We start from the raw sequence: 12,328 nt of genomic DNA, 5'->3' as shown, positions 1-12,328 counted from the left end.
AGATCAAATCCTCCAACCCTGGCAACATCCTTGTAAATCTTTTCTGAACCCTTTCAAGTTTCATAACACCATTCCTCTAGAAAGAAGACCAGAATTGCACACAATATTCCAAAGTAGTCTAACCAATGTCCTGTACAGCCGCAACATGACCTCCCAACTCCTGTACTCAGTACTCTGACCAATAAAGGAAAGCATACCAAATGCCTCCTTCACTATCTCATCTACCTGCAACTCTAGTTTCAAGGAGCTATGAACCTGAACTCCAAGGTCTCTTTGTTCAGCAACACTTCGTAGGACCTTACCATTAAGTGTATATGTCCTGCTAAGATTTGCTTTTCCAAAATGCAGCACCTCGCATTTATCTAAATTAAACTTTATCTGCCACTCCTCAGCCCAATGGATCATCTGATCTAGATCCAGTTGTACTCTGAGGTAACCTTCATCGCTGTCCATTACACCTCCAATTTTGGTGCCATCTGCAAACTTACTAACTGTACCATCCAAATCATTTTTGTAAATTATGAAAAGTAGTGGACACAGCACCGATCCTTGTGGTACTCCACTGGTCACAGGCCTCCAGTCTGAAAAACAACCCTCCACCACCAGCCTCTGTCTCCTACCTTTGAGTCAGTTCTATATCCAAATGGCTAGTTCTCCCTGTATTCCATGAGATCTAACCTTGCTAATCAGTCTCCCATGGAAAACCTTGTTGAATGCCTTACTGAAGTCCATATAGATCACATCTACTGCTCTGCCCTCATCAATCTGCTTTGTTACTTCTTCAAAAAACTCAATTAAGTTGAGACATGATTTCCCATGCAAAAAGCCATGCTGACTATCCCTAATTAGTGCTGAAAATGTGTTGCTGGAAAAGCGCGGCAGGTCAGGCAGCATCCAAGGAACAGGAGAATCGACATTTCGGGCATAAACCCTTCTTCAGGAATGAGGAAAGCGTGTCCAGCAGGCTAAGATAAAAGGTAGGGAGGAGGGACTTGGGGGAGGGGCGTTGGAATTGCGATAGGTGGAGGGAGGTCAAGGTGAGGGTGATAGGCCGGAGTGGGGTGGGGGCGGAGAGGTCAGGAAGAAGATTGCAGGTTAGGAAGGCGGTGCTGAGTTCGAGGGATTTGACTGAGACAAGGTGGGGGGAGCGGAAATGAGGAAACTGGAGAAATCTGAGTTCATCTATAAATGTATTGATATCAAGCTCACCGGTCAATAGTTCCCTGGGTTGTCCTTACCACCTTTCTTAAATACTGGTACCACATTCCTGCCTTTCTCAAGCAAGTTTATTAAATGGCTTCAACATCAGGTCCCATGTACTAATCCAAGCTCTAAACTCATCTGCTTTACCTGTTATACTCCTTGTGTTAAAATAAATTCACTTCAGACTGCCAGTTCTGCCATGTTCATTAATCTGGCCTTGCCTGTTCTTCCTATTTAACTAACTTGAATTAAACTCGACCTTCTCCTCAATCACTCCACATGACGACCTTCTGCACTGGTTCCCATTCCTCTGCCACACCAGTTTAAAGCCTCCGAATGACACTAGCAAGTGCTCCTGCAAGGATATTGATGGCCCTCCAGTTTAGGTGTTACAGAACTTTCTCGTACAGTTCACTGCAGTCCTGGAAGAGATCCTAATGATCCAGATCTAAAGCTCTCCCTTCGACATCAGTCCTTTTGCCACTCATTGAACTGTATCGTCTTCTTAGTTCCAGTGTCCAGTGGCACACAGATTACACGCCTAGAGAAAGTCTTCAACTTTCTACCTAACTCCCTAAATTCCCTTTGCAGGACCTCGTTTCTCTTCCTACCTGTGTCGTTAATACCAAAATGGACCACGACCCCTGGCTGCTCAACTTCTCCTTTCAGAGTGTCCTGTGCCTGCTCAGAGACATTCTCGACATTGACAGCTGGAGTCTCGCTCATAGCCATAGAAACACCCACCTGTGCCCCTGACTGTAGAGTCCCCTATCGCTACAGCTCATGTACACTTTGAGCTTCCCTGCTGTACAACAGAGTCAGAGCCAATCATGGCACCAGTGATCCAGCTGCTGCTGCTTGTCCCTGAGAAGCCATCCTGCCAATTGTATCCAAAATGGCATAATTCTTCGAGAGGGGAACAGTTAGAGGGAACTCCTGAACTGCCTGCCTCCCTCACCTGGTGGTCAGCCATCTAGCTGGCCATCACCATCCCTGAAGCTCATATCTATAAAACATTCTGCCTCCTGCCAGCTCCTCGGGTGAGTCTGATTTCTGTTTCAACTGATTGACACAGTCTCAGAGGGACATTTGACTTCTCCCTGATTTCACACATCTCACAAACTCCACTAACAGCCATTCCTACTGCTCTAGTAACTACTGGATTCAACCTTATCTTGCCATACCTTGGTGCTGCTCACTCTCCTCAGCGATGTCGAATTCTCACCAAAGCCCATACTTTGCCCTCAACAGCAGCACTTCAACCTCACAGCCCTGCCCAAAATGGCCTCACCTATTACAGTTTGCTTCTGTTTTATATGCTGCCAATAGAAAGCAAAAACACAAATTCTTACCGGATTCCTTCCTTTGCAAGACAGTCACAGCTGCTGCTTGACCCGTCAGTAGGAAATGCTCCTGACACTCACCAAAACTCTCTCATTGACCTCAAGAGCAGCAATTACTGCAACTTCAGTCGTGAGCTTATAAGCATCTGCTGGCTGTGCAAGATTACACAATCAACTGCTCGCACTTGCTTCTACTGAGTTCTGAAATATATCTTATCAATGAAGCCTCACCCAACAATTAGTTCACCAGACTGTTTGCAGTTTGACATCGATCAATATCTTTAATTAACTAATTTGAACCCGTCTCTGACCTATGCAGAATCCAATGAACATGAAATAACTGTTTAACTTCAGAAAAATTACAGAGAGATAAATTTATGGAGAGAACAGTTACCTCACAGGGAAAAGGGAGACAGACTGGGAGTGTTACTGTTTGCCACCTAGGAAAGCATCAGTCATCAGCTTGAACACCACCCAAGCAATGAAGTCCTGAGTGACAAAAATATGAAAAGAAATGCACCTGGAGATTTTGTGGTAATATTGGTGTTGAACTGATGAATATCCTAATGTAGAATTATATCACCAGTCCTTCATTAGTGCTGGGTCAGAATCTTGCAACTGCCTTCCTAACAGCATTGAGATTATATTTGTCTCCGAGTTCACCATAACATTCTGAAGGGCAATCAATAGTGAATGATGCCTGCCACTCATGGAAGAAACGATATGTAATTATTACAGAAATACAGTGAAGTCTGCATTATTTAGCAGAATACAATGTGGAATCTTATGCTTCACCAACTGAAATCTGCAATGTGCTCCACTTCCACTTTCGGATCCAGTGACCTGTCTTCAGAACATTCTTCATTTATGATCACTTGCTGTTGTGGTATTCACCCTGTTGGTCATTTGATTTCAAAAGTACATTAATAACTGGTAATAGTTGCCATCACATTATTTCTGTTAACCAGTGCATGCCAGATCCTGCAAATTTTATTGCATGATCAAGAGTGCAAAGAGTAGAGCAGCTTTACTGTAGTGAATCATGATTAGAAATTTCTTCCAAATGTCTTGATTATCACCTAGTAGAGGTGTTAGAGGTGTCCAAAGACAGAAACTGAACTACTGATAGTCTTGGGGAGTAACTTGACGTTTGGTGAAATGCAGGTACCAAACCAAGAAGAGTCTGCTATTCCCTAATGCTCGATTTACCGAAACAGCAGAAAGTAAAAATAAGGCAACTTGTGACATCAGGTTGCATGTCAGGACATAGTCCAGCACAGTCATTCCAGGATCCCTTCCTGCTTTGTACATATTTACAACCTTCAGTAAACAGTTCTGATTACCAAGTCCTGCTCCACATCTACCTTTAAGCACACTTACGACACTCAATGAGCGACTCATTCGATTTTGACTGGTCTTCACAGCAAAGACTTTTTCTCAAATTAGTAAGTCAAGACTGGCTCCAGGGTTTCATAACTGTAGTTTAGTAGAGAACCCAAAAGATGGCATTTGTTTATTTCACTGTTGAATTTGTTATCACATTCCAATGAAGCCGAGATTCAAGACATCAAACCAGGGGTCTTTGTGATGCAGTGGTAGTGTCCCTACATTTGAGCCAGGAGGCCTGAGTCCAAGTCCCATCTACTTCAGAGGTGAGTAATAACATCTCTGAACAGGTTGATTCAAGAAAGCAAACCTGCACCATTAGTTTCAGTTTTATTTCCTCAAACCTTCATCAGACATTACCAACCATCTAAGAATACAATATGCTCACAGGGTGTGGAAGATATAAAACTTCTAAAGACATAAATGTGTTGGAGGGCTGATTTTATAATTTGTCATACTGTCCCTAAAATGTAGCTATGGATCAAAAGTTCAACTGAAGTGAAAATTATTTTGAACAGTTCACTTATCCAAACCCTTAAATTTACAAACCAGGTGACACATTGGGAAGAAGATGTCCCTCCTCTCTAAAGCAGCTACCATATTTCCAAATAAATGCACTCTGATAACACACACTTAGGCCAGAAATCATTATGAATTCCTCAGAAAAACTGCTACTAAAGCTCAATAATCCAAAAAAAAAGTGATTAATTTGTGGCTAGATTTGTATGGGAAACTGGGTGCTGTTGATCTGGATGTTGGAGTTTGTGGTAAACTGCTGTCTAATAGTTAAGATGTGGATATTGGAGGCTACCTCAGCATTCCTTGAGGTGGTGGTTGAAAAGTGTGGCGCTGGAAAAGCACAGCAGGTCAGGCAGCATCCGAGAAGCAGGAGATTTGACATTTTGGACAGAAGCCTTTCATCAGACTTATTTCATCAGGTCGACTCTCCTGCTCCTTGGGTGCTGCCTGACCTGCTGTGGTTTTCCAGCATCACATTTTTTGACTCTAACTCTCCAGCTTCTACAGTCCTCACTTTCTCCTGGAGGTGGTGGTGGTGAGCTGTCTTCTTGGACCGCTGTAGCCCATTTCATGTAAGTACCCACACAATGCTGTTAGGAGTTAAAAAAAAAATCACACGTCACCAGGTTATAGTCCAACAGGTTTAATTGGAAGCACACTAGCTTTCGGAGTGTCGCTCCTTCTTCAGGTGATAGTGGAGGTCTCAATCCTAACACACAGAATTTATAGCAAAAATTTACAGTGTGATGTAACTGAAATTATCATTTAAAAAATTGATTGTCTGTTAAGTCTTTCATTTGTTTGAATACCATGATGGTTTCACTTCTTTCATGTGTAAATCACAAAACCTTTTTTTAAAAAAGTTGCATTCTCAGGTTAGCTGTTAACAATGGTGAAAGCTAGACAATATGTTGAAGGTGTTAGCCACCGTGTTCTCTGTCTATGCCATGATGTTTAGATTGATTCTAATCTAAAAAGTGAGATAACGGAGTTTTACATGAATTCATGCAGTTTTTGAGTTCAGAGTTCTACATGAATGACTCCAAATCATGAATGCTGTTAGGCAGTGAGTTCACAGATTTTGCCCTAGGGAAGGAACAATGATATATTTCCAAGTCGGGATGATGTGTGACTTCAAGTGAATCTTACAGGTGATGCTGTTACCATGTATCTGCTACCCTTGTCCTTCCTGGTTGTTGAGGTCATGCATTTGAAGGTTGCTGTTTAAGGCTGCAGTGCATCTTTTAGGCAGTACATAGTTGCCATTGTATATCAGTGAGTGGGGAAAGGAGAGAATGCTGAAGGGGTTAGATTGGGTGTCAATCAAATGAGCTGCTTTGCACTGCATGATGTTGAGCATTTTGAGTGTTGTTGGAGTTGCATGCTCCCAGGCAGATGGAGAGTATTCCAACACATTCTCAACTACTGTCTTGTAGATGGAAAACAGGTTTTGGGGAGTCAGGATGTGATTTAGTCAACCCAGAGCTCTGACTTGGTATTTATATAACTGGCTTCTGAATAATATTTTTCACATTGTAATATGTAGGAAGGAAAAACAGTCAAAGCTATTTTGGAATATGCAGTATCTTTATTGAATTGCAGTTAACATTTTGCTTCCTGGATATTCAGAATGGAAAACAGAATATCCATTTAATTTTGTTTGTTTTTAGATACAGTTTGTTTTGGAAATTTTGCCAATGACCCCAAAGAGGCACCTAACATTCCCAGTCCAACTTTGGCAGCTACTGGGATTCCAGCCGCCCCTGCAAAGAACAGGAAAAGAAAGGGCATCAACATGACATGTCCTGAATTTATCAATAATCAACATTTCTGATAATTCTGATCTAAATAATATTCTGGGGAAGTATAGATTCCACACTAAAACTTGTTAAATCATAATTTTTTTTATGAGCATTCACAACAAAACCAACCCATATATCACTGGCACGTTGTTGAGGTTAAAACATATGTAGCATTAATATTTATTGCAAAAATATCACCTAGCTTCAGTTAAGTCTACACTGAGAGACAATAAAATATTATTTCATACTATCATAAATGCAAAGTGTCAAACTTTATCAATGAGGCTTTGAAGAAGAAATGCTGAGAAATATCCATTACTTATCAGCGGATTTTACCGGCAGATTGAAGGATGGCCACCAGACTTCCAGCAGCTACTCCTCCCCCATTGGCGATAGCTGCTGAAGACATCATACTTGCTGCAATGGAGCCTCCTGCTATTCCAGCACTGGTAAATCCCACAGCTCCCAGAATCACTGGGGCAGCAGCAATGGTTATAACTGAAAGATAATACATCCCCATTTCAATACCACACATTGAGGAGGGTGCTGGGAGGGGGGGGGTTGCAGAGAAAAATGGGCAGCGAAAATTAAGCGGATCAAGGCCGCCAATGGGTAAGTCTATACTGGGTGACCATGATGGGGGAGGAGACAGTGATTAGGAAACAGAAAAAGGGATGGGAGGCAGCAAAGGGAGAAAGAAGCTATAGGGATCCTCAGGAGGTCGTCAGATGGAGGAGATCTACAGGGGTGGGAAAAAAGCTGCTGTAGCATGGAGGACTGTGTGAAAGGGGTGGGGTGGGGAACACATGAAAGCTGGTGGGCAGCAAGAGGGTGGAAGGTTATTAAGATGGTGATTTCAAGGGCCAAGTGAGTTAGAGAGGAAGTGAGGGTTGGGGAAGCTTGAGTAGGTGGGGTGAGTGGTCATCAGGTGATGGTCAGGCAGGAATGGAAGAGGGTTGACAAAGAGGCCATGAGGGGAACAGCAATGCTAAAATCAGAGTGAGGCTCCAAAGCAGAAAGAGATGGTGTGGAAAACATGAGGGTCTGTGAGAGGGAGAATTGCTGCAGGGGGAAATTGAGACTGTGAATGGGAAGGTCTTCGACGGTTGAGAAAGGTTCCTAAGAAGAGAGAATGATGACACCTCCATCCCTTTACCAATGATTAAGAGTAGACTGATGGGTCAATAATTGGCTAGTTTGGATTTGCCTTGCTTTTTTGTGTACAGGAAATACCTGGGCTATGTTCCATGTTGTTGGGTAGATGCTAGTATTGTAGCTGGGTGGAAAAAGCTTGGCTAGGGGTGCTGAAGCACATTCTTCAGTATTATTGCTGGAATATTGTCCAGGCCAACAGCCTTTGCAGTATCCAGGACCACCAACCATTTCTTGATATCATGTGGAATGAATCAAATTGGCTGAAGATGGTATCTTTTGTAGCTTCACCAGGTTGAGACCTTTCTCGGTGCTATTCCTGGCATGCTGTCCTGAACTCTTCATTGAATTAGGATGATCCTTGACTTAATGTTCATGTTAGTACAGGGGGATATGCCGGTTCATGTGATTGCTGATTTATTTCAGCACAATTCTGCTGTTGATGATTCCTAGTCCTGAGTTACTAAATGTGTTCCAATTTAGCACAGTGATACTACCGCACAGCATGCTGGAGGATATCCTTAATGTGAAGATAGGACTTTGTCTCCACTAGGACTGCGTGGTAGTCACTCCTTCTATTACTCTAATGGCCAGATGCATTTATGGTAGGTAGGTTGATGAGGACGAGGTCAACTATGTTTTCTCTGTCATTGATTCCCTCACCCACCTGCTGCAGATTCACTGTAGCTGCTATACCCTTTAGGACTTATTGGCCAGAGGCTGCTCACACATAAAGACAGTAGCTCTGAACTGAAGTTATCTGAGCCCTAGCTGCTTACTTGGGCTGGTTTGAGCTGGTTCAGCTCTGAGGAATGCCAGAAGAGGGAAATTCTTATTTGGTGGAAGAATAATGAGGGAATCCTAAAGGATGTAGTGATAAGTTGCTTGCTGTTAACCTTTTTCTAACCAAATGGAGTAAATTTTATGTCTGCTTTAACTAAACTAATAAAGGCAGAGGTTAGTTGATATAGACTTGACTCTTGTCCTCTTTGTACTGAGCTAATAACTGTTGTCGAGGGAGAAAATTGGGCAACATACTTGACCAGCTTGTTCATTCGTGATGCAGCTGATCCAATCATGGTGATGACATTGAAGTACCATACTCAGAGTACATTCTACACCCTTCTCACCCTCGGTGTCTCCTCAAAGTGGTGCTCAACAAAGAGGAGTATGGATTCATAAGCTGGGTGAAGGGGCAGGGGTGCTGTGTGTGGCAAGCATCAGGATGCTTCTGTGCCCATGTTTGACTTGATGCCACAAGGTGTCTTGGGATCTGGAGTCAATGTTGAAGCGTGTCAGGAAAACCCCCTCCCACCCATCCCAATTCTATACCACAGTGCCGCCGCCTTACTGGAAATGGAGAGGGTGATATCTGGAACATTGTTTGTAAGGTGTGATTCTAGGAGTATGACAATGAATATTCACGAGCGTGACTGGTTGGGCTCCCTAGTCTGCGAGACATTTCCCTCAACATTGGCACTAGCCAAATGCGTGTTAGTGAATAGGAGAAAGTGAGGACTGCAGAAGCTGGAGATCAGAGCTGAAAATGTGTTGCTGGAAAAGCGCAGCAGGTCAGGCAGCATCCAAGGAGCAGGAGAATCGACGTTTCGGGCATGAGCCCTTCTTCAGGAATGAGGAGAGTTTGCCAAGCAGGCTAAGATAAAAGGTAGGGAGGAGGGACTTGGGGGAGGGGTGTTGGAAATGCGATAGGTGGAAGGGGGTTAAGGTGAACCTCCTTCCACCTATCGCATTTCCAACGCCCCTCCCCCAAGTCCCTCCTCCCTACCTTTTATCTTAGCCTGCGTGTTAGTGAATGTTGGTCAGGAGGTCTTAGCTGGTGTGACACAGCTGAATTTCCAAAGCCTTGGTTAATGTCAGGTGGTCCGTCCAGTTCCCTTTTGTTTTAGGCTTCTTAGTGCTTAAATAAAATTGAGTGCTCTGCAAGGCCATTTTTGAGGGAATTGCTATGAATCTGGAGTCAAACATAGATCAGACAAGGGTAGCAAGATTTTCTTTTCTGAAGGACATTAGTCAATGAGATGAGTTTTTACAACAGCAGTGGTTTCAGGATCATTTAATTCCAGACTTTTAAAAGAAATTTCAAATTCTACAGTCTTCCATGGTTGGATTTGAACGCCAGTCCTCAGACCATAACCTGCCTTTGGGCTTCTCGGAATTGGCGATGCAATAGGGAATCTAGTTCTCATTATGATGTTTTGACACTTTTGAGATACTAGTATGATAGAGCTAGATAAGCCTTAGTAGCATCTTCCCTGAGACTCTACATGCTCATAATTTTAAATAACGATTGTGCGGTTGCAGAGAACTTACCTGCTCCTGCTGTTGCAGCTCCAACTCTTGCCCACATGGATAGTGTGCTGATATTCACTCTGTAAACTGAGTAAAGGACTCATGTGAAACTCTCAAACCAATCAATCTCACTGTCGAGTAAGTACTGTCAATACATTATCTTTCCTGCACACCTCCTGTCCCCCAGTCAACAGTCCCCTTCCCCTGCCCGACTTTTTTTTGTCATTTGACCCATTGCCTTTTGTTAATGACGTTGGTACGATTATCCAGAATGGAAGGCTTGCATTTACATTACTCCTTTCACATCAATCAGAAACATCCCGTACAGCCAATATTGTTCTTTTGAAGTGCGGCCACTATTGCAATAAAAGGAAACACAGCACTCAGTCTTGTGCACAGCAAGATCCCGCAAACAGCAAAGCAAAAATGACCAGGTAATTTGATTTTATGATAGTGGCTGAGAGATGCCCAGTGACCAAAATGTTGCAAGTAACACCCATGATCCTCCTCAAAATAATCCTGTGGTGATGGGATCATTTCTGTACACCTGACAGGATCAGTGGGGCTACGTCTTCACATCTCATTCAAGAGAAGGTGCGTCTGACAATTTTAGCAGCACTAGACTCTCAGCTTTGATCTTTATGATATGGGACCTCAAACCTCAGTTTTCTGACTGAGAGGCAAAAGCTCCACCACCTAAGTCCTAATTAACAGCTGGGACTGAATGATACAGAGCACTGGATTTCCTCAAAAGCTGAAAGGTTGGTTGTGGGTGGGGAGGGGCCCAGGGAATCATCAGCTGCGGGAAAATCCAGCAACTTGAAACCGAGGTGTGTGACACAAGATCAATTAGTCTCTGTTTAGGGGTCTCACTGTGGGTTGAGCTGGCAAGCTGCAGCAACAGGGGTGAGGGTTGTGGCTTGGTAGACCATTAGGATAAGGAAGGTAAAACCTTAGGGAAGAGAGGATTCCTTTTGACAGGCTCAAGTGTTCAATTAAGAAAGATCCTCCAGTATACCATCAAGCACACAGAAAAACCTGTTGATCATTTGTGTAGGCATCATCTGCAAACAGTAAAGTCCTGTAGGCTTGAGGATGAACAATAATTGCTGACTTAATGGCATCAATTTGTCTACAGGTGGGGTCTTAAAAGAGTTGGAGAAGGAGTGAATATCTTCTCGCTGCTACACTCTCTGGATTTACTCGATGTTTTTTCCTCCTGCATGTGAGAATCTGTGTCTGAATTTGCCTTTTTGCCAAGGGGTGTGTTTATGGGATGTAATTATATTGCAACAGTTAATTAGTAATACAGGTCATTTTGTTATAAGGCACATTTCGTTAATGTGAATTTACTATAACACGATTGACAAATCAGGGACACTTTTTAAAGCGTGAACATTTAAAGCGTGTATTCATTATAACGTGATTCTGCCCCCATTAGTTTAAATCTTGCTCCTATTATGAGATTTTCTTATAACACGGGATTGCACAAGAATGGAATTATTGTGTTATGAAAGAACCGACTGTAGATACTTTATCTACCAATCAGTTAAATTTTACAATAGTTAAGTTATTCTAAACCCTTCTTGCTTTTGTTCGTATTTTAACCAAAGTGTTTAAATAAATTATGTTTTGTAGTCTGACCAGCCACAATGCATCTGGAACACGGCACTTCACTTCTAGAATAAGAAAAGGTTAGGGTCTAGGCTACCGTCTTAAAGTATTTTGAGCGGGTCTGGTCTGCTACATAACACAAGTGAATTAAAAAAATGTTGTGTCACATTGGTGCCTCTACTACTGAGCCTAGATCCCAGGACCGAGTTCCATCTGTTCCAAGATGCATCCTTTAATCATATATCCCTGGAGAGGTTGATTCAGAACAAAACATATTCAGAATAAAGCCTGCTGAATTCAGTGAAAGTCCCACCACCTCACTCTTCAAAAAATAGGCAGGGGATTGTTAAATTCAGCTCCTAATACTGCCAGGTCATCATTTTGTATTTCTTTTGTAAAAATGGCAGAAATTAAATATAAACAGAATCTAATTTTTGAGATAAAAGTCCAGCAAGCCCCTGATCTAACTGTAGTTCAAAATCACAACAGCTTATTTACAGAATATTAAACCGAGTGAAACTTACAGAAACGTCAGTATCCTTTGACAATATCGATGTACTCAGCAGCCAAGCTGAATGCTCCTTGAGTTTCTTTGAGTATACAGAATTCAGTCAGATGACTCATTCCACAGACTGAATCAATCCTATACAAGTACAAAGATCAACGAGCAGGCAGACTCAATCAAATACAAATTAATTATTTTTAAACCCAACATCTTCCCCACCTTATTTCCAACTATATTGTTCTAAACAGTATCAAACAAATATGTTCAATTCAAATCATTTCAGTTCAACTTTTCCTCTGCATGCAGAAGTATGTTGAGCTACAAAGTGTCTCTGATTGTTTCCAATTAAGTGTTTAAATTTATTATAGTGTACTGTTATCAACTTGATGCAGTGGATGATTGATATGACTCATAGGAAAGAGAAAACCCTAAGCACTCTACACTTAGGTGAGGAACAAGAGGATGGCCAGAGTGAGGGTAAGGCCGATCAGGGA

The 12,328-nt window shown here is 42.4% G+C and overlaps 1 protein-coding gene across 1 annotated transcript; it reads right to left on the bottom strand.

Moving 5' to 3' along the window:
• Nucleotides 1–6,017: 6,017 nt before the first annotated feature.
• On the bottom strand, nucleotides 6,018–11,922 carry LOC122563712 (uncharacterized). The gene is made up of 4 exons (XM_043717830.2): nucleotides 11,854–11,922; nucleotides 9,737–9,802; nucleotides 6,590–6,751; nucleotides 6,018–6,214 (listed from the first exon to the last, which is right to left on the bottom strand). Exons 2-4 carry the CDS (start codon nucleotides 9,771–9,773, stop codon nucleotides 6,102–6,104), a joined length of 312 nt encoding a protein of 103 aa, XP_043573765.1. The 5' UTR covers nucleotides 9,774–9,802; nucleotides 11,854–11,922; the 3' UTR covers nucleotides 6,018–6,101.
• Nucleotides 11,923–12,328: the final 406 nt, after the last annotated feature.

This window comes from Chiloscyllium plagiosum, unplaced genomic scaffold (assembly GCF_037043375.1).
Source record: "Chiloscyllium plagiosum isolate Xiang-an unplaced genomic scaffold, Cpla_swu_hap1 HiC_scaffold_30, whole genome shotgun sequence".
Classification (NCBI taxonomy): domain Eukaryota; kingdom Metazoa; phylum Chordata; class Chondrichthyes; order Orectolobiformes; family Hemiscylliidae; genus Chiloscyllium; species Chiloscyllium plagiosum.
This window is presented reverse-complemented; position numbering and strand designations above follow the sequence as displayed.